The sequence below is a fragment of the Camarhynchus parvulus genome, chromosome 2 (assembly GCF_901933205.1).
Source record: "Camarhynchus parvulus chromosome 2, STF_HiC, whole genome shotgun sequence".
Classification (NCBI taxonomy): Eukaryota; Metazoa; Chordata; class Aves; order Passeriformes; family Thraupidae; genus Camarhynchus; species Camarhynchus parvulus.
The window spans coordinates 41,555,265-41,580,937 of record NC_044572.1 but is presented as its reverse complement, the minus strand read 5'-3'; the positions used below and the strand labels follow the sequence as shown (position 1 = coordinate 41,580,937).

The window sequence follows — 25,673 nt, the reverse complement described above, 5'->3', positions numbered from 1 at the left end:
ATCAAGCAGCATCATTAAAATACCAGGGATGAGTTTTTATATGTTTATGAAGAGGTGTGTGGATCTTTACAATTCTCTGGAACAACAAAGTTCATCTAATGCAATTTTCTTTAAGTACTTAAGCGTTCTTGAGGAATGTAGAAAGTTCTGGAGCTGAGTTTTGACACCATAGGTAACTAAAGTAAAACTTTTCTTTTTGGTCTGTTGTACTGTCAGGGTTTCAGGAATGCAGAGTTTCTTCTCTGGTGAAATAAGGTGGATGCTAAAGATTATAATCTTTAGATAATATGTTGATGTTTACTTGCTTTGGTTTATTTAGAGTGTTTCCTGCTTCCAAATGCAGGGGTATTCTTTGAGATACTGCTTAAACTAGTTCAGAAAAGAAAAGATTTTGTGACAGAGATTATTTTCTTATGTGTTCCTTGCCTCTTAATCTTTTAGAGTTGTGATATAGGATAGCATGAACTTAAAGCCTGTTATCTTTACTGAATGAAAGAGTGAATTCCCAGATCAAGCAGTTTTTTCTCTTATTTGCCATATTGTTTTTAATGTTTTATAAATCTCTAAATTTCAGCTTGCTTTTTTGTTTTTCCTGTCCACCTGAAACATCAGATGGAAGGGATAAGGGTTGAACTGCACAGAACTATCCTCAATCTAATGATAGTTGATGTAAAATGCTCCTGTGCATCCCCTAGTGAAGGACTTTTGGCGTAAGTTGTGTTATAATTTCAAGGTAATTTTTAGGGTTTTTCCTTAAAGCAGAACAGAACCAATCTGGTGTGAAATGTGCCAGAGGTACACTCTTCAGACCTCTGATGTGAACTTGGTCTCTGTCCAGGCTGCCGTAAATGGGACCCTGCTTTCTTCATTTAAGGTTTAATAATTTTGAAATTCTTTTCAAGAAATACTGACATTAATTAGTTTGAATTTAATAGTAAATTTAGTTGTAATAAACTTGGTGCCAAAGTAGAATAAAGGTGTGAATCACTTTCATGGGTGAACTATTCCAGTTCAACTAATTGTCATTTTGGGGTCAGAATTCCTCCTCTGAGCTGACAAAGAGTGACTGCAGGCCAAATGCTTCCCCTGACAGCTAAATACAAATAGATAACAGACTGTTTTTTTATGGAGTCTGAAAGGGAAGGAATAATTTTCTTTGGATCTAATAGTTCTGTTAAGAATTATTTTAAAAACTGTTCTGTAGCTATATCTGCAGTATAATCCTCTTCATGTGATTTTTATGCCTTAAAATGCCATAGCAGCTGATTCTTCCCATCCTGTGGATCTGGTATCTGTGCTGTCTCTCTGCTTTCCTGTCCCTAGCTTTCCCTTGCCTGTGAGCATGAGCAGCTGTATGCCTGCTCCAAATGGAAGTGTCTTTTTAATGGGATTGAAGTTTGAGCTCTGTAGGATCGAGTCTTTAGCTCTGATTATCTAACTGCTAAAGCAGGTTTTAATTGTGATAGTGATTGCAAGGGCAGTCAAGTCCAGGTTATTAAAGATATTTTGGTCCCCTGGATGATCTGAACCTTGTTTTCAGCTGTAACAGGGAACTGTTCTATTTGGAAGAGTTACTGAATTGTTTAATGTTATAAGTTGATGTATTTTTTCCCATTTCTTCAGGTGATGGTTTTTTCAAGCTGTAATTTGTTTTTTATCTGTGTGTAAGTATATATCCTAATATGACTTTAGACTTTAGAGCTATTACAGAATGTATTAGAGATACTAAGAAATAATTTAAAAGATGCTCATGCAATTTTAGACACTCAGCTGGATAAAATAAATTATTTCTAATTCAATATTACCTTTATTTATCCATGTCTCAGCAGATGTGCCCAGGTCTGTGGATTGTTTCCTCGTATAATTTGTTTCTAGTGTTTCCTAATTCCTTTTTGTACTTGACAGAAATGTGTATAATTGATGCTGGGAGATGAGCTTAGCCATGAACATACAGTGCTAGCCACAAGTGCAGTAATGGAAGAGCAACAGATCAGGAGGGGAAAGTAATGTTTGCATTATTACTGATGGTTCCTTTTCACTGTTTAGTACAGGGTTTCTCAGTGTGCTCTGCTCTTTGTCCTCTGCATGATTAAGTACTTTTCAGGCTGAAGAGCACAGTGAATGGCCTGTAATGATTTAGCTAAATTAATCTCTAGGCAAGGATGGTACCGGTTAATCCATTCACTATGCAGACCATCTAAAAAATGAAATCTGAGATAATCAATTGAAGGTATATTTAAGGATAATCAAGGGAATGTATATTTAAGGATTAAATGTACAATTAGACTAAAAGTAGAATTAAATGACCCTAAGCCTGCTACAGCAGCACTGACAATGACTAAGATAATCTAGCCAATTTTTTTTTTTTTTTTTTTTTGCCAGCTTTCTGGAATAGCTACTGTGTCAGCAGGCAGTCCTCCAGTAAAACTGTTTATGCAAATAATTAATACAAATTTTATCACCAGCAAACCCACTGCATATTATTGAATCACTTCCACCTCCAAAATGCATGTGTTCCAGCTGCTATCTGTATAATTGAGAGTAATGCTCTGTGTAAAAAAAACCCTTTTCCCAAATCTGCTTCTAATTTGAATAAACATGAGGTTCTGATTCATGTGGCATTCCATAATTACTAGTGAAAAGTCAGCGAAATCTAATCATTGGAATATAAAGAACTGGGGTTCCCTTGCAGTAAGGCTTGAAAATTACCTTTAAGTGGATCAATTGCATACTCTAGTCAGTATAAAACCTGTGCCCTGTGCTAAAGGAGCTCCGAAGTCAATGGTAGTTTTATTTCAGGATTGTGTGCTGATTTGTTATGTGCCAGTTAATTTGCTTTATGCTATCAGTTTTATTTCTTTATTTCTGTATGTATATGTATGTAGGCTTGGTGATACTGCCCATTAGAAATCTTACCCATTTCATTAAGACTGTCAATTCCTTAACTAGACCTTACTAAGTTGAGTTCAGCTCTCTATCAGGGAGAGTTTGTCTCAGGTTGGCATTGCTTTATCTTGCTTAGTGAATCATCCAGACTGGCTTCAGCTCTTCTGTCTGGTCTTGCTAGAAAAAAAAAAACAACTGGGCTTTTCAGCTTGTGGTGATGAACTTTGGTTCTTTATTTGAAAAGCCCAGAATGTGGAAATAAATCCCAGCTGTGATAACAGAATTGAATTCTAAAATTTGTCCCAGAGGAGAAGTTGGAAGGAGCAGGTGGAAAAGGCAGAACTCTTCTACATTAATAGAGAGTTTTCATTTTGAGATGGACCAAGTGATTGATTCATCAGACTGAGAACAATTCAAGCATGAGTTCCACTGGCCACAAGAAATTAGACATATAAAAGAAGACAATCTTCTAGGCCTAATTTGTTTCACATACACATTGAATGTTCTCCTGCTATGATTTATAATGATTCAGTTTTCCTTTGAAAGACTTAAGGATTTTTGTGTGGTTTTTTTGAGTTGCGTGTGTTTATCAACAATGTGAATGTGTATGCTGGATGAGCAATGAAATTGCAGGAATAGTCAGGGTGGTTTAATAAATGTGTTGTCTTGGGGCAAGACTGTTAATACTGCTTGGATTAACATGTCTTTACCATTTCTGTCCTTTTACAAATATGCTGACTTGATACTGCATCCAAGAAATAGCACTGTGAGAGCTGGATTTACATATAGATTGGTATTGCAAGACCAGATGATTGTAAAGGTTAAATTTGTAGTTGTCCATCTTTTTGTGCCCTCTTTGCATATGTGAGTGGTGTATTATTGACTAATGTGGCAGTATTTTTCTGCAGTAAATTTGCTTAGCCAGCATACAAAGCGACATAAAAGAGAATTACAGCTGGCTAAATGACTTCAGCTCTGTTACTTCCTAACTTTTCGGTTACTGGGCATTGCAGGCAGAATCATAATGGAATTACAGAGTACTCTGGCTTGAAAGGGACCTCCAGAGGTCCTGCAGCTCAGCACTGTGAGAGCAGTGCTAATCAGGTCAGCTTGTCCAGTCCTGAACACCTCCCACAGTGGGAGTCCCACAGCCTCTCTGCAGAAAATCTTGCAATTCTCTAGGGATTTTGTCAATGGGAGCAAAGGGTTGTTTGCTAAGGAAAGGCATCATACTCAATGTGCTGTACTGTCTGGTGAGCAGCTAAAAGGGACCTACCTGCTGGGGCCCTTACCAGAAGGTGTTTGTCCTCCCCTTCTTTGCAGCAATAGGAGGCCTGAAGAACCTACTACTTCAGGTTTCTCCCCAAGGATCTCATTCTAGAGAGGATGCCTTGTACTACAGGCAAGTGTCTAAAGTGCAGCTTTCTGCCATCCTTTTTCCCCCATGCTACCATCCTGCACCAACCTGCAGCTCAGTGCAGTCTTTTGTCTTCAGCTCCCCAAAAGTTATAACCATGTGACTTTCAGACCCCTTGCAGTGTCTGAAGTGCTGCCTGGCAGTGGCTGGAATCTGTCCTGCTGCACTCTGTGGTTTGTAAGCTTTGTACACTTACTTTGGATACTCTATTTGTTGCTATTTGCTTCTAAAAATTTTAATTAGTAAAATAAAATTGAATATGTTTGAGGAAATGGTTCTTCACTAGTATCTGCATTGCATTAGGTATAGGTTTTGTTAAAATTGTTTATGCTGTGATACTCTCTATCTTACGGTTGTGGTTTATGCCAGCCTTCAAGGTTTTTTTGCTTTAATTTAGGACAAGTCCATGGGGCTTTTCTCTTCATGCATTTTGTTTCATAGTCTCATGTTATTATTTCTTTCTGATTATACCAGTGATGAAATATATTTATTCCCAGTTCTTACTGAATTTATGCAATACTGCAAAGTCCTCTTGTATTTTAGGATTCAGGTTAAACAGTCCTGTACTTTAGTAGCCCTCATTTCATGAAAGGTACTCACAAGCATGTGTGGACTGGTACTGATACTTAATCTTTCCCTGTGGAGTGTGTGCTTGGGAATTAGCTGCTTTTCAGACCTGACTACCTTAGGTTTATGAAAATTGATTCTTGCAAGAGGAATTGTCTTATGAAGAAAATATGAACATGTAGGGGAAAAGTTGTCCAATAAACATTATTTGGTGCATAACAGGATTACAGTGCTGTAGGTAACCCAGATGAGGAACTCTGTTTAACAGGATGTTTAGTCACTGATAGATTCTTTCTTTTTAAACATAATCACTTTCAGAGTTAGCTTTGAGTATTTTTTCTGAATGATTGCACAGGCTATACTGCAATGTAAACATAGATGTTCTTTGTTGCATGTTACGTGCCCTTACTACTATCCTTTAAGCAAGAAACCAGTCCTTTTTCTTCTGAAATCTCTTATTGTCTGGTCCTCATCACTGCTACATTATGTTCAGCCCTAAATATAGTCAGAGGTCATAGTAAAACACATCTGCAATGGGAAAAGGAAGCTTTCTGAGCTTGTTCTTTAATGATGGAAACACTTCTGTTCCCAGAGATACTCCTGCAAAACATTAACAAAAAGGCATTAGTACAGTTCTCTGAGTGGGTAGTATCTGGATAATGTGCTTGTCTCCAGATGCCTGGCAAATTGTTTTTGTTGAGAAGGAAAAAGATTACAGGCCTATTTGTCACCTAAGGTAGAGGTTTTGTGATTGTTTTCTTTGCTTGCATTGTCTGTGTGTCAGCCTGTCTGTGCAATGTTAGTGTCAAGATTCATTTCTGCTTTTCTTGCTTGCTTTGCAGTGAGAGGATATCTCCTGAAGAAGGATAGGTTTCTCTTGGTTCAGTAGATGTCTCTGCTATTATATGTTGTATCCAATTAATCTTGTGTGATAGACAGATTGCCATACTTTGATCCTTGCACTTGTCCCTAGCTGAGAGATTTTCTGCACATCAAGTGTGTTTAGCATATTCAATGAAAAACAACCCCAAGCAAGAAACCACAAAATGTATACAAATTATCCATACACACAAAAAAGAGATGTTTTAATCATTGATGGTCCTAGTTTGAAGAATTTTATTTTCTCTGAAGACCTGAAATACCAAACACAAATAACAAATTTGGCAAGAAATTAATTTCTGGGCACTCTGTAGACATTCTTTCCTGATGTAAGCCTTTTCTACCAAATAAGACCTGGTTTGACCTATTAGTGCTGAATGATATATCCACAGTTACATAAGTGCTTTGGCCCCACGCTGTCAGAACACAAACTCAGATACAGCAGTTACTTACCTATTCAGATAGATATGGCTGGATTATTTTTCTTGGCATATGTAGCTTAGGTAAGTAGAAAATCTGCCTATTATGCCATTTTTCCTTTGTTATATGAAGGAGAAAGTAACTGTCTTGCTGATTGGTTCTCTATGTAGATGACAAAAAGAGAGTGGTGTTCTTGCTTGCCATGGTGGTGTTGTGTGTAAGTTGTAGTGTATTCACTTTTTCATTGTAAAATCCTTCTCATTTGATTCTCATCCTCTATTGCTTGCTTCAGTATTTTAAAAGTTAACTTTAATTTTGGTTCATCTTTATTAGAGCTAAGCTCTAATGGCAGAATGCTAGAAGTGTGACTGTGAGTGTGTGATTTGGGGTTTGAAGGGGGTGGATTCCCCCTTGAGGTAGACTTTTTCTGCATTAGAGGAAACAGTTTCTCTGAAATACTCTAAGTAAATAAAAAAAATGCAGCTGAACTGAGCCTGCCTATATTGCTACCTTTAAGAAATCTTTTTCAGGATGAAATGAAGGTGTACACAGGTAATAAGTTTTGCTCTCTAAATTCACTATTTAAGATCTGCTTTGCTTCTGGGCTCATTGTGTGGCTTTGAAAACATCAAACCTGAACACTGGACAGCCTTAAGTCTCTTTGAAAGTCACTGTAACTTTGGTATCCAGGTGCCAACATTACAGTGGGCATATGGGATGTCAGTGTGTTTGAAATTTTATCTTTGATCTGCTTGTTCTTTGCAGTGGTCAGTCACAGATGCCACCAGGAGCAAAGCATAAATAAGACTACAGTAAGATGGAGGGAGGCCAGGGCTCAAGCAATGACCTGACTTCACCACCACTTTTCCAGCTCCATTTTTCGCCTTTCTCTGCTTACATTGTGTGGTGATAAAGGTTGAGAATAGTATTTTCAAAATTATATTTTTTATTTTAGCTGCTCTTGAAGAGTAGAACATTTTATATAAAGAGATCAGGAGTTTGTTGGGTGTTAAAAAGTTCTACTGCCTTATAGTTAAGATTAGGTTTGATAATCTGTAAATGACAATGCATTTGGAAGTTAGAGAAAAAGTGAGTGGATGAGAATGATTTCAGGAATCAGTCTTCACAGTGGGTAGTAAATGTGTTTCAAGACTTTGTTTTGTTCCAAGATTTAGGTTTAGTTTCTATTAAATTCAGTTTTCTATATGGGAATGATTCCTCCTTTCAAAACCTGTAGCGGGTTTGTGTGGCAAGATTTTGGTATTGGGAGCCTATCGGGGTGGTTTCTGTGAGAAGCTGCTGGAAGCTTCCTCTGTGTTGGACAGAGACAATGCCAGCTGGCTCCAGGATGGACCTGCTGCTGGCTGAGGCTGAGCCCATCAGTGATGGTTGTAGTGCCTCTGGGATAACTGACTTATGAAGGGAGAAAAAATGGAACCCTGCAGAGCAGCAGCAGAGAGGGGAGTGAGGATATGAGAGAAGCAGCTGCAGACACCACAGTCAGTGAAGAAGGAGGGGAAGGACATGAAACAGACCAGCTGCTGGAGCAGACATTCTTCTGCAGCCCATGGTGAGGACCATGGTGGGTCAGGCTCTCCCTCTGCAGTCCATGGAGGACCACAGTGAAGCAGATACCTGCCCACAGCCCCCTGAGGACTCTGTGCTGGCTGGGGCAGGGACGCTGTGGAAGCTTATGCTGGATTAGATTCCTTGTAGGATCTGGATTTATGGATCTGTGCAGAGAGAAGCCCAGTCCTACCAGAGCAGGTTTTCTGGTAGGATTTGTGGCCCTTTGGGGGACCCATGCTGGAGCAGGCTGTGCCTGAAGGACTGTAGCCTGTGGGAGGGACCCATGGATGTGCAGTTTGTGAAGAACTGCAGCCCATGGGAAGGACTCACACTGGTGAAGTTTGTGGCTGACTGTCCCCTTTGGGAGGGAGTCTGTGCTGGAGCAAGGGAAGAGTCTGGATCACAGTTCCCCTCAGGCAAGGTGTGAAGTACTGACTGCAGCTGCCATTCTCTGTCCCGCTGCACCACTGTGGGGAAGTTGGTAGGAAGTAGTAAAGTTAAACCTAGGAAGAAGTGGTGGGAGGATAGTGTTCAAGATTTGTTTTTATTTTCTCATTACCCTACTCTTACTTGATTGGTAATAAATTGAACTAATTTCCCTAAGTCAAGTCTGTGTTAGCCATGAGGTAATGGGTGAGTGATTTCTTCCTGTCCTTAACTCAACCCATGAGCCTTCTATGGTATTTTCTCTCTCCTGCACAGCTGAGAAAGGGAGTGAAGGACTGCTTTTGGTGAGCATCTGGCTCCTAGCCAGGGACAGCCCACAACAACCAGTAGCATGACGATATGCTAGTCTGTATATAAAATACTTTAATAAGTTCAACTTACTGCACAAGCTACATTTGATCTCTGCTAATGAGGAATGGGTACAGTAAGCTTGCATGCTTTTCAGCATGCTACAGTAAGTGCAATTAAATGTGTGGAAGTGGAAGAAGACAAGTGGCACATGCAAGTTAGTGCAGTTATGTCACTTCTGATCCAGTGACAAGCCCTGCAAGAAGCTAACAGCTCATTATATGCTACTACTTTGGGGTGTTCTTACTGTATGTGCTTTACAAAAAGAATTCTAACTTTAGTATTGAAACCAGTGAAAATCTTATCGGGCCCATTTCTTGCATTAGTGTAAATGTGCTAAAGCTCCCTGACCTTACGGAGTTATATTTAATCTTACACCCACGGAAAACCTGCTTGCAAGCTCTCGAGTTACACAAATGCAAGGGTAAATGATGCTTGCAAACCTATGCTGTTACTGAAGGCAATCTGAAAATCAAAATGAAGCCTTTGACTTTTATATCCACTGATAGGGACCAAAGATAATTAGAGGACTAGGTGGAAAATACGACAATCCTTGTCTAGTTTGAGAAGGCTAGTTATGTTTAATATTTCTTCTAACTTACTCCATCTTCCTCTTGATGCAGGCATGTTTTGTAAATAGGGGCTTTTTTGCAATCTTTTGCATTTTTTTGAACATAGAAGGACTTAAAGAATACTTCCCTTGGAAGTTTACAAAATGGTATGTTTTTATCTGGATGTTTTAAGTTCCTAAGATTCATCTTCTTGCTCCTGACTACAGTCTTCTTTATAGTACATAAAAATGTTTTCATGTCTAAATGAAGATTCTTAGAGTGCTTTTTTGTAATTAGGAAGAATATAAGGTCCTCAGTATGTCCCTGATATACATGTCCCTGATATCTCAGGATATACATGGTCTCTGCTTACTATCATGGTGGAGAAAAGGCTGAGTTTATTCTATGCCTTCTTTACCTTGGCCTTTACTGGTGATCTTTGAGATCAGAGGGAAAATCTGGAGGTAGACAGACTCTTGGTGGAGGTGGAACAGGTTAGGCAGCACTTAGGCTGCACATATACAGCTCCAGGGTCTCTAACAGGTTATGGAATTTGGGAGAGGTTTGTGTAGACTAGAGGAAAGTGATTGTCATTCACTTTTTTAAAAAAGGGCAAGAAGGAACTCTCGGTGTTCTGGTAACATCTGGGGACCCGCAGGTTTGTCAGCCTTTCCTCAGACCCTGGGAAGGTCGTGGAGCAACTAACCCTGGAAGGTATCTCCAAACATATAAAGGACAAGAAGGCAATTAGAAGTAGTCATAATGGACTTCAAGAGGGAAAATCATGCTTAACCAGCATGATACCCCTCACAATGGTAGTGACTAGCTTGGTGCTTATGGGAGAACAGTGGATGGTGTTTGCTTTAATATTGGTAAGGCTTTTGATGCTGTCTTCCCTAACATCCTCACAGGACAACTCAGCCCAGAGGGTTGTGATCAGTGGTACAGGGTCTAGTTAGAGGCCAGTCACTAGTGGTATACCTCAGGGGTCCACACTGGGACCAGCACTGTTCCACATCTTCATTAATGACCTGGAAGATGATGCAGAGTGCACTCCTGAGAAGTTTGTAGGTGATGAAAAACCTGGGAGGAGTGGCTGATGAGCCAGGGGGTTGTGTGCTGCCATGGAGAGAGAGAACATGGCAGTCTGGACACAGAGAAGTCTCTTAAAGATAAGCTCAGGGAAGTGCCAATTCCTGTATCTGGAGATATGTGAGAGTAAACTTTTGCACCAGTACAGGCTGTAGGTCATCTGATTGGAAGGCAGTTCTGCAGAGATCTTGGGGGACAGCAAGCTGACCATGAACCAACAAAAATGTTTTTGTGCCCAGCAGCTTCCTAGGCTACATTAGGAAGATTGTTGCCATCAGGTTGAGATCCTTCCCCTCTACTTGGCAGAGGTGAGGCCACATTTGCAGTGTGGTGTGCAGTTCTGGCCTCCCCAGTGCAAGAGGGGCATGGACTTACTGGGGTAAGTCCAGTACAGGCCCCAAAGAGGAGGAAGATACTGGAACATTCTTCCCATGAGGAGGATCTGAGGGAGCTGGGACTGTCCAGCCTGGAGAAGAGGAGGCTCAGGTGTATCTTATCAATGTTACATAAATATCTCATGGGAATGAAGAACAGGGAGACAGATTTTTCTCAAGAGTGCCCAGTGACAAAACAAGAGGCAGTGGGCACTTGGAAGTGAATCTGAACACCAGCAAAAGCACTTCTGTTGTGGAGAGCATTGAACACTGGCATGGGTTACCCAGAGAAGTTGTGGAGTCTCCATCCTTGGGGATAATCAAAACTTAGCTGTACATGGTCCTGGGCAACTGGTTTTACATGCACCTGCTTGAGCAGGGTAAGGGACAAGAAGATACTAAGATGTCTGTTCTAACCTAAATGAGACACTGATTCTCTGTGTTCCTTTCTTCCCCTCAAAAAACTAACCAAGATGAGATCCAGGTCATTCTTGAATGTATTGTTGCATTGTATGCTTTGTGAAGTATGTTGGAAAATGAAGCTCTGAGCTGTATATCTGTATTAATTACTAACAGTTAATTTCCAACACAGCAATTAATTAACTTGTGGAAGAAGCTGTAGAAGGACATAGGCACATTTGCCCTTTCACAGAAGTATAGCTTTTGACTCTGTGATTCTATCCCAGGCTTGTCAGTGTGTTTTTCCTAAAAGCATTTTTTTAAAATGCAGGATGTTTCCTTCAGAAACAATTTCTTACCCTTACAGATTTCATCTGTTAAAAAAGAATCAGCATGTTTTCTGTTGGAGACTGCTGACTAGAACATCCATTTTGTGTCCCTGCAAATAACCTCTCTAAATTGATCGATCTCAGTTCTAATGAGGTGACCTGTTTAAAATAGCTCTCTGCCGGTGTATATTTTCATGTCTTTGGCATTTAAATTTTGAAGTGCATCTCGTCATGGATTTTTTACAAATTATCTTTTATTTTCTCTTCAGATTTTTCTGAAAAATGCTGGTGCTTCAGCCCAATATTGGAAACCAATTTTTGATTTAAATGATTTTAAATATAAGCCCCTTTTTGTGGTTGTTTGTAACTGGTTCAGTATTGGATTTCTCAGGGTCAGCACCTAAGCCAGGCTGTGCTGTTCATTCCCCAGCTGGGCAGTGCACAGCTCAATAGCTTTTACATTATGCTCTGACCACGCAGGGGTGGAGCAGATCGCTGCTTTCCTAGGTCAGTTGTGCAGTTACATTTTACAGAACGAGGTAAAAAAAGTCTGTGTCTTATAATTCAGAAAAGCTACCATTCAAGGATAATCAGTCCACATAATCCTTTGCATTCTGCTGCATGCTTACGCACTGGATACTACTAAACTGCACGCTATTTTCATGGATAGAAAAAGAATTAAAGAATGGTTGAACTTTTATGACACTTTAAAGATACATTAGCTTTGGATTTTGTGACTCTGTGTGTCCACTCACACAGTGTGGTTGTTACATGCTTACATGTTGGTTTAAGAAAATGTGTTAGTTAAAGAAAAATGTGTTAGTTAAAGTTAGTTTATGTGCTCCTAAAAACCTATTTAATAGTTACATAGAACAGCTAATGAGGAGAGAAGGAAATATAGAAAGGATATTGCTTTCTGGAGATGACTGCTCTTCAGTTCCTGTAGCATAAATTGTAAACTGCTTCCTTAAATTCTTTTCCTTGGAAAGTGAGAAAAGCGCAGTTGTCTGCATGTCATTCACTGAAGGTCACTAGTGTGTTGATGGTTGTAATAGCAGAGTTGTGGTTTTTTTGGTGACCTTGCACAAGTCCTTAGAATAGGGAAAGTTAAAGTAATTAAGATTTTAGTCTTTACAGTGTGCTCATTAAACACGATTGATCTTAATGTTACATTGTGCTCATCCTCCCTGATGATCAGAAAGGCTTTAATTTAGAACAATGCAAATGCTACTTTAGTGAGCACCCCAAGTGTCCATAGGGTGGCTTGCTCTGACTGTGGATGTTTTGTAGGGTAGCAGAGAGGGGTAATTTCACAGAATATTCTGAGTTGCTTGCTATTTTGTTACTAACAGTTAAGAGGCAAGGAAAGCCTAACACCTATTTCATCAAGAAAGAAGGAAATGAGGATTTTCTGGCCCTGGGTAAAGGTGCAATCTTTGAGAGAAAAAGAAAATTCTTAGTATGTCATTTAGTCTGCAGACTGGTAATGGGTAATTTGTTTGTTTTCTGATGCTGTTAACAACTTAAGGCTATGCAGCTGTTACATGTTCACGTAAAAGGACGTTACCTGCTAGCATGTTCTCTTTCTGTCCTCTTTCTGTCTCCCACTTGTGCACACTCACACAAATTTGTGCCCCTTCCCCTCCCTCCTGGAGAACCGCCGATCAGGATATCCTCTGGGAACAGCAGCACCATTTCCCAGTTGGAGCTGTGTGCATTTAAGCTCACTGATCTCAATGCCATGTGACTGGAAACGCAAGGAGCAGATTGCCATCCGGTGCACACTCTCCAACCCCTCAGATAGCAAAAAAAAAAAAAAAAAAGAAGAAAAGAAAGAGAGAAAAAAAAAGAGGGGGTGGGAGTGAGGAGGGGAGGTTCCCTTGCTTTTTTTGTAGCGCTGCTAATTCCTGCTGGAGCTTGTTTGCCGCAAGCTCGGTTCATGGCAGTAACAGAGGCAGCAGAGACTATTTGGTTGCTCAGTGCTCTCAATGAGGTCAAGCTGCATCAAAGGGAAGCCTCCTGTGGAAGCATCTCCTGTAAGTTCTGATACTGCTTTTTCCCTGCTACCTCCAAATAAATCATAGCCTGTATGACTCTGCGAGGCTTCAGTGCTTTATCCCTCCCCGACTGATAATTTTGTGTGAGGTTGTCAGGTTTTATGTTAATTGAACTTGTCAGTGAGGTGTCAGTTGGGTAATAATGCTGTGCATTTTGGGAGAAAAGGGCTTATCTTCTCTCCTTTTATTTTCCAAGGGAGTGGGAAGAAGAAAGTGTGGTTTTGTCCTTTTGAAAAGCTCCAAGCTGTTGAGGTTACAGCTCACCAGATTCTGTTTTATGTAATCTACATATTCTACTTTCTAAATAAAGCAACTGTAAAGTGTATTGCAGATGTCATTGGGTTTCACCAAAGAGCTATTATTTTAGGAATAGCTACCTAAACATTTAAGTAATTAAAAAAAAAATAGAGAAAGTACTTTATTCACATCTTGGAAACCTCTGTAGTAACTTAATTTCAAAGAAACTCCCCTTACACAAGCTGCAGTTCACCTGAGGGGTCTCTAATGTGATCATTCAGAAATATTCCTTTGAAACCTAATTCTGGATATTAGCTGGTTTTAGTGAAACTTTTCAGTTGCGTAGGCTTCCACACTGAGATGAAAAATTTCTTGTTTTATGTAATGAGCTAGCTGTTCCTGCAGAAATGCAATTTAGCATGAAAGAATGCTAACTTTTACAGGGAGTGTTGTCTCATTTACAGCATGGAATCTTTGGGCAGTAATGACATGCTGGGCTGTAATTTTTCATCTACATAACCCAGTTTTTTCTCCCTTGAATTATAAAAAGCTTACTTGAATACATATCTGGAAGGCTTGCAGAGTGGTTTCAATGGCTTGAACAAAGTAACTACCACCTGTTTGGATTATTGTTAGTTATACATTGTAAACCCTGAGGAAAAATAAAATATCACAAGTCATTATCCCTTTTACTGTAAAGTTCCTCTTGAAGGGACTGGCATGGTGCCTGTCTATTGATATTCAGCTTGTATTTTTGGAAACTCAGCAGCACGGGCGTTGTTCTGTAAGGTGATGAAGTGTTGCAATAGTTATAAAGAGTTATGGTGCTGCTCTACTTCCCAAAATCTCATATCTTTGGGTTTTTTTCAGAGGTGTGTTCTTTAATTATAGTTGTCTTTTTTATCTTCTTTAGTTAATATCTTGACTTTCTTAAATATCTAACTTTGAAATTGGATAGAGAAAGGAAAAAACCTGTGAAATCGGGTCATGCAGCATCTGTGTGTGACATGAATATTTGCTGGGGAGATTTATGAAATAAACTTGAAGACTCATTTTCAGCTGCATGTTTCTATCTAATGAAAAGATGACTTGTTACTTACATGTGCTATGAGATTTATCTGACGTGACTGCAGTATAAATATGAGAAGGGAATGTGTAAATTAGCATCTCGTACTTAGTACTCTCATTCTGGGGAAAGGATCAAAATGCTTTATGAGCCCATCACTGGATTTTTTATTTATTTTGACTTTGTATCTTTTCTTGGCTTTAACATAGGCTGTCTTCAGTTCCATCAAGACAGCTCCATTTTAAAACATATGGAAAATACCCATTCTCTGTCTTTTTGTCCAGATGGTGACGCTTCTTTTCATTTCAGCATTCAGCTTCTGAGTTGATCCTAGTTGAAGATGAAATGACAGATACTGAAGATAACGAAGAGGAGGATTTAGGAGTCATGGATGATCAACGTAGTGTAATTCTCCATCTCATCTCTCAGCTCAAACTTGGCATGGACCTTACCAGGGTATGAACACTGTATCTCTTTTATATCTGTTCACTATTGTTTTTCCTTCTCATCCTTCTGTGTGTTTATGTGCACAGCCAGTTATTTTGAGTGTGTTTTTCCCCTGTGGACAGTGAAGTTTTCCTCTTTCTAAAAATGTGGTCCCAGAGAGCTGTTGAGTGCTGTCTCTTGCTAGGCAGGCTTTCACATGAAGTGACCACATCAGATATTTTAGAGATGGAGGGGGAGGGAAGGAAAAAAAGAATAAAAAATCCTTCAAAACTCTTGCTTACTTTTTTGCAAGTCTTTCAGAGAGTTACTTTCTGAGTAACCATATGTTGTGTATGTAACCCACAAGTATGTCAGGGTACACTGGGGGTTGGAGGTACAGTAATGGCAATTGTATGGATGAAGGATACACATGTTCACATAACTGCTTTGTGGATTGAATTCCATTTAATTGCAGGTCAGCTTCAAAAAAACCCCATGCTGGTAAAGAAATTACAGTCTTCAGCGTATCAGTTCTTGTCAGTGTTGAGCAGCTCACCAGTTTAACCTTCTGTGCATTCTTCTGGTCCTAGAACCAGTATTGGCACAAGCTTGTCCATACTGATATGAGCAAAGAGATTACAGTGTCTGAGAAATTTTCCCTTAAGTCCTTGGAGTTTGGGAAATGAGGTAGATGTTAAGGAAGCAAGGAGTATTTCTTTTTGAATAGTCTTGTATTCCAGTGAAAACTTCTCATGGGGCTTAATAAATAATCAAGGAGATTTTTGTAAATATATGGAATATCCTTTCCTTGCACACGGGTTTTCTACTTAAAAATTCCCCAAATAAAACTCCTGTTGTCCACTTCTCACAAATAAGAGCTCATTCTGACACTTTCCACAAGTAATACAAGGTTTGGAAGGACCAGAGAATTTCTCTGGCACAGTCTTGAAGTAGTTTTGCAGGAAGTTATTCTCATGGGCATTTTGATATTCTGAAGAGTTCATCTGCTTTTATTTTTTTAACATGTTAATCTAAAACTATAATTTTTTACAAAATGAAGTTTTCTCAATATAGCTTTTCCTGCTTCCTCTGGAACAATTGTCAGTGTTTTAAAATAATTACAATATTAAGACTAAGCAATCCTGTGTTCTGTTGCTGAGTAGCTGCACAGAAATGAGTGTTTTATTCTAAATAAAATGAAAGTTTCATAATTTCATTTTGAATAATTTATACCTCTCACATTTTAGTATGTCTGGGGTTATATGCAGTTCATTTTTGGTTTTGTTTTTCTTACATTCTCACTTTTTCTTAGCTCTTCCTCTTTTCTGTGTTGGTTTTCTAAGGCTGTCTTGAGTCTATAATGTTCAAACTAGGCTAAGATTTCTTATCCATGGTTCTTGTGTCTTCAAAACATTATGTCTTTGGCAAAAGACAAGATTTTTCTTTCCTGATTTTCACTGTCATCTTCTTGTCATGGCAGAGGAGGCAAAACCCAAAGACACACAGTTAATGTAAGTAAGAGAAATTCCTGTAAATAAGAGAAGAGTAGACACTTATAAGAGAAATATGAAGGTAAATACATATATGATAACCTGTTTCTTATGTAGTGTTCTTAAAGCAGTTTTTAAAGATAATAATAAATGTTGAAATGAGAAGAGGAACAGGCATATGGCAGAGTTAGATCTGTTTGTAGTCTGTGTGATGCATGAATACACATATGATAAGTATTAATGAGACATGCCACATGTGCACATCACTTTTCTGCCCATTTTGAGGATTAAAAAAAAAATACAGGACAGCTGGCTGCTTTTTTTATCAACTTTGCTTACTGACATGAGGCCCTTAGGGCTGCTGACATGTGACAGTAAAGCTGGGTTTGTTGGCTGCACTTCTTCCCATTTGTCATTATTCTTCTGAAAGTCAGATTTCAGAGCACCTTGATGCTCATCACAGTCTGCTGGAAGTGATTCTGGCACAGTAGTTGCTGATATCAGAGGATGTTTTTACATGTTTCCATTTTCCTGTGCTATCTTCCCTAGGGCTGTATCTTTGGTTCATTATGATAGCTGTGGATTGCTGCATGATACTCAAATGAACAAACAGCTTTTTCTGAGCCCTTGGTGGTTTGGGGTTCTGGATGCATGAGCATTACCTTCACATTCCATATCACAGGAAGCAGCATCTTATCCTCGTGTTAGCCATGGCCTTGCCTGTGCTGACAGCAGTTTCCCACAGTGAAGATAGCCACATTAATGTTGTGGAGGTGCTTTACTTTTGGAATGTGTCATACTGCTTTGCCTTTTAGTGAGGAGTTAAGGAGTAAAAACTGCTGTGAAGGAGAACACCTGCAGTGAAGTACCAAATCTGTGTGGGGATTTGCTAGAACAGGCTAAACTTCATGGTGGCCAAATAGACTTCAACAGCTGCTGGAGAGAGTTGGGTGGGGAGCAGTTCACAGCAGCAGAAAGTGATACACAACTGATGCTTCAAACTGGGATAGGACTTTCAGCCTCATTTAAATCTAGAATTGCTGGGGAAAAGAACAAGTTTCTAAATTGTTTGTTCTTCAGACTTTTTTAAAGTGAAAAATAGTGCCAAAACTCAGTGACAGTCTTTGTTGGCAAATGGCATTTAATGGATTGCAGTTAATGCTAACAGCTTGTACAGATGGGTGGTCACTCCCCTGCATTCCTTTACCTTCCTTTACACAATTAATATGTGCTAAAAATAAAGGGTTGCCATTCTTTGTAAAAGAGCTGCCAGTAATTCTGCAGAATGTCAGCCTGTTGTAAATCAACATTATGGTGTGTTCACGATGTCATAAGTTTTTACTTTGCTTGCCAATATTCTTTTACCTTGCAATTTTAAAATGTAAGTGGCATGAAAATAGCTTGTTTTATTCCCACAGTGGCACAGATGACAGTGGAAAGAAAGCTTTTACACCTCTAAGAGAAGGCTATCTCAGCACGAGGTACCTTGGATGGATTTCTGATAAAATTAGGGAGTGATGCTGACACCTATATTTTTCCTCACAGTAAATAACAGTGGGGATAAATATCTCTATTCTTAAGATGTTGTGCTCATTTTTCTCAGTTGCATTCAGATCTATTTAAGTGAATTCAAACCTAGGAGGTTATAATCAAGTTTTCAACCAGTATTGTCTTTTCAACCTCAATGAAAATGGAAGAATGCCTCTTAAACGGATTTCTTTTCATCTGAAGCCTGAGAGAGAGTAAGAATAGATTGTTCTAACATTTTAGAATGCAGTGAGGTGATTTTTTTGCTTCAGACTTCAGCAACTTGGTATTTCTTCCAGAGTGTTTCTTTTGTCCAAATGGTTGTCATGCTGGCATTTTCTCAGAGAAAAAAATTAGTCAGTTTTGACTTTTTACGCAATTAAAAAAAAATAATTCATAGTGCTATCCAAAGCCAGTATAAAGAACATAGGTCCTAAGTGTATTTTTCTGGACGCTTCATTCTATCTGGCTGCAGAATAGTTGAAAACCTCATTCCTTTAATAGCTGGAGTGCTAGCACAAGTGCACAACAGCCTGGTGTTGTCAAGAAGAATGCTGTACACTTGCAAATTTGTTTATTTCTATTTTTCTTATTTCTGCAGAAATCAAGATAGGGCCAATTTGGTGTGATTTTTTGATTTTTTTTTGCTATGTTAGTGTGTGGTGGTGTTGCATATTGAAACTTTGAGAGTATGAGATTATTTATAAAAGGCAATGTTTTGTAGGCATATTTTGTAATACTGCAGTTGTGTAAACTTTAAAAGTCAAATATTTTTATTTCATAGTTCTGCCTCCTTGTGTGGAAACAATTCAGTTATTCAGTGGATCCGTTCCTGCCACAATTGAGGATTTAGTTTCCAGCTTAGTTGGGCTTTTAAAGCAAGATCATTTGAGCTGGAGTTCAGGCCTGACTCAGATTTTAAATTGATTCTTGAAACTCAATAGTTAAAGTCAGTGATTCATCACATCTCACCTGGTGGCAGTGCTGGTGTAGCTGTGTTAAGCAAAGCACCCATCTGGGACTTAAGGGAGGAGTACCAAGACTCTGTGACCACGACAATGGGATGAAACCACGGCAGTCTTAGTGTTGTACCATAAAATCTGCATCATCTGAAGGATGGTCTGCAGTTTTCTTCTCCTCTGTTTGTGCTAATAAAGGTCACTGTCTTTAGAGAGAGGCTCTTGGACATAGTGAGATGCAGAGTGCTGTTTATTCAAATGAGTTTGCCCTTTCAAGTCTTTGCAGTGAACACACAAAGGCACTACTGGTATTTCTGGACAGAAAATATGGGAGATTTTTTTGTATGTTTTGCTGTCACTTTCCCTTCTGGTAACCTGATCTTTTAGTGTGTGATTTATATTAAAATGAGATCCTGAATTGAGGATCTCAACTGCTGAATTGCATGTTCTTAAAGATTATATTGGATAATGAATATCTGGTCGAATGAGAATGCTGCAAATAAGATGGAATTGTTTAAAGAGCTAAAAAAAAAATCTCTACTGGCTTTCTGCTTTGCCTTCAAAGTTTTGGATTTCGCTTTTGAAAACCAATCTCCTCAGCCTGCCACTGTCACACCACCAGGACTGTAGGCTGTCTTTAGCACTCAGTCTGCCACATATAGTGTAAAATTAAGGTCCTCCATCATTCAGGGCCTCAATAGGTTGGTAGCAGAAATCATATAGCATCCTCAAGGCTTAGAGAGTAGAGTCAGAGGAATATTACAGATGGAACTTTGCTTGATTTATATCTAAACTTGTAAAAATTATTAGCCTATAAAGGGCTGTATGTGTGTAAATGTAAAATACAGAAGGAGAGAGCCAATAAACAGATAAGTTACCAGACACAACAGCAGTTTCTCTTTTTTCAGGGAGGTGCTGTGACTTGCTGTGTAGCTGTAAAGACTCTGTTCGAGCCGCTGTGACTGGAATTCTTGTTCCTGTTTACAAGTTCTCTTTGAGAAGGGCTGAATGATTAATAAAAGTTTGAAAGCTTCTATTTCATTATCCATGGGATCCAAAAGGACTGATCTGTGCTTTGGTCACACTTAGAATGGCAAGCTGGACCAGCAGGGGGAAAGCAAATGTGTTTGTGACAAACAGTGGCTCCCTGCCTGCTGTAAATAACCCTTGCTTTTGGGAAAGGGAAAAAGTAAAAATTTAAAGTGAAAATGCAGTGAAAATTGAAAGAGGAAAGGAGAAGAATTGCTGTAATAGAGGACAGCTGGTTTGCATCTGGCATCATTGAGCCACTTGGATTCACATAAGATAAATTTGTGTGTGCCAGAAGTTCGCTTTGGTCATGCGAGAGCAACCCTTGAGCTCCCCTGTGACAGACCTGCACAAAATGGGGAGCATGGGGGCAAAGAAGGGAGAGAAATAAATTATGTCCCTTAGCCCTTGTTTGCCTTGCAGTGCCCTCCAGGATGCTTCACTGGAAAATTCCAACAAAATGTTATTGTGAAGTGAGTGACCTTGGCAACATCTGTGTTGCTAGAGGAGGCCTTTGAGAGTGTATCCAAATCACCTGGGGCTGGCTCCCTCCGGGGCAGACTGCCTAGTGCTCAGCCCCAGCTATTTTTCTGGGCTCGTGGGAGCCTCTCTATTCCCATGATATGAATGTAATGGTTTGTGCAGTTTGTGTTTCACCTTGTCTGAAATAAAGTGAAGCCGTGCAGGGGCCCAGCACAGTGACATGGTACCATCTGAAACTGAGGGGGTATGCCATGGGCTTGGGGGAGACAGGAGATCTTAGGGATGGCAGGGGATTTGGCTTGGGAGTTGTGGGGGACATGACATATGATGACACTCTAGGGCAAATGGGGAGTGCTTTCTTGCCTGCAACCTCTTGGGAAGACTCCTAGGGATGGTTTTATACTAGGAAATAGACTTGAGATTTGGTTATGATTTGGTTGTGGTTGGATCTCCATGGGTTGGTTTGTTAGAGGCTGGAAGGGATCTAATCCATGTGGAGTGGGTAGTCAGGGGCCCAGGAGTGAAATATGGAGCACAGATGTTTGACAGAAGGGATGGATGTACCTCTTACATTCTCTACCACTTAGTGGTTGGTGATGGGTACGTTCATATAAAATATTCATCTTCTGGTGGTTTGGGAGGGTGTGCCCCTCCCATTTTGGAGGGTTATCATTAGTTTGGTTTGTTGACACTTGGTGTGCATTAGTTTATATCAAAGTATGTTTTTGTGTCCTGTAAACAAAGAAAACAATTGAGAGGAGAGGAAAAGGTGGATTTCCATGTGCGTGGAACAGCCCATCCCTGTTGTGTGAGCTGCTCTTGAAAGGCATAGTGAAATAGGAAACAGCCTGCATGGGTATCAAGGCTACTGCTTTTTCCTTCACTCATTATTTATACTGCAAAGAAAATTAAATTGTTGTGGCATGGGAGGGAAATATGCTATCCGAAAATTTGGCAGGGTCAGAATTACAGCTGTCCTAACTGTTCCCTCTCCCCCTTTCCCCTCAGTAGTGTGATCACAGGGAAATCATATATGCCTTTGTCTGCTTTGCATACAGGTAGTGCTTCCAACATTTATTTTGGAGAAAAGATCCCTGCTGGAGATGTATGCAAATTTCATGGCCCATCCAGACCTGTTTTTGTCAATTGCAGCTGGAGCCACTCCCGAGGAAAGAATTATCTGCTTTGTGGAGTATTATCTAACAGCTTTTCACGAAGGCCGAAAGGGAGCAGTTGCCAAGAAGCCCTATAACCCTATAATTGGTGAAACCTTTCACTGCTCGTGGGATGTGCCTAGAGATAAAGTGAAAGCATTCAGAACTAATGGTGCCTCCACGGTTTCTAAGGACTCAGCCAAGGAGCTTGGCCAGGACCAGTCCACGTGCTACAAGCTGAGGTTTGTAGCTGAACAAGTGTCTCATCATCCACCAGTATCTTGCTTTTACTGTGAGTGCAAAGAGAAGAAAATGTGTGTGAACGCTCACGTATGGACCAAAAGCAAGTTCATGGGCATGTCAATAGGTGTTTCTATGGTAGGTGAAGGTAAGAAATGTGCTTTTATTCTGCTTTTTTTGAGCTAATATTTCTGGGTGTCAACAGAAATCCAAATGTTTTCCTACTTGCCCTCCCTCTGACCTTTCATTTGAACCTTATGACTGTTTGCTTTTGTGAAGTTTGGAATTAAAACTGTAGGGTTCATATAACCTTTTGCTGTCCAGACAGAATGTGAAATGAACATTGCATATATAAATGTGTGCTTATATTGATGAGACTCTGTCAATTTGTATGGCCAGACTTCAGAAATAATTAAGTCATAATAGCAAATGACAAATTATGGCATATTCTGCGAGATAATTTTTGGTCACTTTCAAAGTAATATGGGATTTGATGTTCATTATTGGAACAAAGCAATGAGAAGAAAAGCATTTTTGCATAAACCTAACATTTGTTTTTTGTAGTTTCTGCAAGAAATCATGATTTCTGTAGTGTTTGCAAAGTTAGTGTATTTTCATAAGCTTTCTAGAAAGTCACATACTAGAGGTGTGAATCCTGATTTTCTATATCATACACATGCAGTCTGCATTGTGATAAATCACTGCCCAGCTTGAGTTCAGAAATACAGGGAGTCATAGGAAATCCTTAATGGATGATCTGAACTGATGCACACATTTGTACCAGTGTTGTCACTGACTGTTAATGCATTGAGATAAGTGTGTTTCTAAGCAATTTAGTCCCTTTGGCCATTTGAGGGTAAGATGTTATGTATGGATTTTAGTGTTTTGTCTTAAATAGTTTTTGGACTGTAATCTCAGAAGTATGAAGACAACTTGCTTCTTTTTGTCACCATTATGTTAAATACTACGGTATTAAAAGCAGTAAAAAAGTGGAGTGGGAAATGCAGTGGTTTGGCTTTGTTTATTAATAGCAACAAAATAACTATGGTGAAAAAATACAGGTATATTCTGTTATTTCCACTATCTAAAACTAAAGGCCAGTGGAAATGACTACATAACTCCTTCCCTGATGGCAATATATTCCCTTTTTTAATAGAAGAGGCATGAAACCTCCTTACTACTGGCTTTGATACCCTTGTGATAAAGTCTATGTTAGCACGTGTGTTTCCTTCTTCCTGTGACTTAGGTATTTTGCTTTGAATACGGAGTTAAGGAAGTGGGAAAGGGAGTGTCAGAACGGAAATTGGTCTGTCTGTCTGTCTGTCCCCTGCCTGTACTACTGCCAGCCTGAGTCACTGGCTTAACATTCTGCATTTTTCTGGTACATGTTCGTTTCTAGTACTCTTTTGCTGAGTGAAGGGAACTATTTAATGGAAATAAAATTAAACACAAAGTCACTTATGATTATGTAGGAGTAGGGAAATTTCTTTCTCTTGCTGCTAGCGCACGCAGTTCCCTGGGATTGGGGGTGTCTACTGTGGGGATTATTTAAGACTTCAAAGTCCTGATGTGTCCCAGTTTTGAGAGAGAAAGGGTCTAAGAATTAACTGCTTACTCACCCCAAGGATTGTTTCGTGTGTGCTTGTGAGAATCAGTTCTTCCCTATGCTCTTTCTTTTTTTCATGGTGCTGGAGACATCCCAGGAGTGGAGGTGGGCTTTGGGGAACATCTGCAGTAGCAAACTCTTTTATTCAAGGTTTGCTGCTGTCTTTGTGATATGCATGCCGGGAGGAAGTCTGGGTTCACCAGTTCATAGTCACTATTCATCTTTTTGTTCATGTAAGCAGTGCAAGAGCAGGGAGATTCACAGTGACAGCATTTCTGGGAAGTGATGGAGACACTTCAGTGCAGCCCAAGCATTTCTGTTGCATGTTGAGGACTGGCAATGGGCAGCAAGAAGTTGTACCACTGAGGCTTTTCTGTCATCTGAAAAAAGCAAGCCTAAGCCTGACAGCCTCAGTTTAAAATGCCAGCTTTGAAGTGCAATTCCTTCACTTGAAACTGCACTTTCTTTAATTTTTTTGTTTATTTATTTTAGGTCCAGGGAAGTCTTCCTGATTAACTTGGTGTGTGTATTTGTCAAGCTGTGCAAAAATTAGAATCATCTGCAGATGCTTCTTTCTTATGTGCTGCATAAGTATAAATTCTGTAGTAGATTGAGGTCAGTGTGAGTACCAGGGAATAGGTTGCTGAACCAACAAAAAGGAGCTGTTGGACTAAAAGTGTGGAAAATCTAAGCCTGTATTTTTGCACCTAGTAATGCAGGGCCTAATAATTTTAGTGATGTGAAATATAATGTGAAAATTTTTTCCTTGTTGTTTAGGGACATATTAGAGTTGCAATATTTCATATGGGGTGAGTTGGTCTAGCAAAGTTAGTGAGCTGGGCTGTGGAAAGGTGCTGATAGTCAGAAGGCATATGAAGCTATTCAAGGTGGGTAGAAACTAAAGTTAGCTCCTTGGAGAGAACTTCACACACCAAGGTTGCCTGGTAAGGTTGTAGAATCTTATTTTAATCTTTTAAAAGCAGATTGAGTTTCTGGATAATGAAGTATCACTGATCCTACTTTTGATGAGAGATCCTCAAAATCTCTGGGTTTTGATTGTTGTGGGAGTTTTTTTGCTACTGTGCATTGGATGACCAAACTAATAATGTGCTGTTGTTGGGATTTTGTCTTGTGTCCTTCTCCTTTTTTTTTTTTTTAATTTCCCCTCATTATGAGCATTCAACCCTTTTTTTTTGCCTGTTGCTGGCGTTAAACTACATATATGTGGGGGCCTTTCACTCTTTGTAAGACCAGAAAGGATTTTAGATGTGGCATCATGTTACTTAAAAGACAGTTTCCTTGATGCCTCTTAATACACCAGTGTCCATTTTGAGTCTTGGGTTAAATAATTCTGCTGTTGGTTCAATATTAGGTTCATTATACTACAGATTAAATCAGTCCTAATTGAAGTGTGAGAGGGGAAAAGCATCCTTCCAGACAGAGTGTTGGAGAACTGTAATTAATGTTTGGATAATTTAGTGGTAGTGAGTGACCATCTTGTTCTAGTCAGATATGTATCACCACAGTTCTGTCTGACCAGGTTGCCCAGAGAAGTTGTGGATGCTCTGTCCTTGGAGGTTTCCGAGGCCAGGTTGGATGGGGCAGTGAGCAACCTGGTCTGGTGGAAGGTGTCCCTGCCCACAGCCGAGGGTTTGGAACAAGATGGTTTTTAAGGTCCCTTCCAACACAGGCCATTCTGTGATTCTGTGATGATGACCAGAAACTTCATTGTAGCCTAATGTTGAATACAAGCAACTGAGGTGTGTTTTGAACAATCCAATGTGTCCCTCCGACACTTCAGTGGAGCTTTTGCTACTGCAGTTGGCTATTTGCAGAAATAAAGTAGTACTGAATTTTTGGACCTATAGCATGTGTAAAGAATATGGTAATGTGTCTGTGGAGGCTTTGAATCATACTTTTATATCAAGTCCTTAGAGGTATAGAGCATATTGCTTTTTATGCTTTTTGTTAGAAGCTGACATAGAATGTCATGGAAGTACAAAGGTTTATAAAGGAATTTAAAGAATTAGGGGATTTAAGGATGGTATGGTCTTGGCATACAAAGGCTACAGCTCAGTGTCTCAGTGGTGTGATTTTTTGTGTGTGTCACACCTCAAAGTG

The 25,673-nt window shown here is 39.6% G+C and overlaps 1 protein-coding gene across 1 annotated transcript in view; it reads left to right on the top strand.

The window, feature by feature from the left end:
• OSBPL10 (oxysterol binding protein like 10) overlaps nucleotides 1-25,673 on the top strand; it is a 113,351-nt gene that overhangs the window by 75,090 nt on the left and 12,588 nt on the right. Inside the window, 2 exon segments of the mRNA XM_030965151.1 lie at nucleotides 14,948-15,094; nucleotides 21,611-22,094. Coding sequence (XP_030821011.1) covers nucleotides 14,948-15,094; nucleotides 21,611-22,094 — 631 coding nt within the window.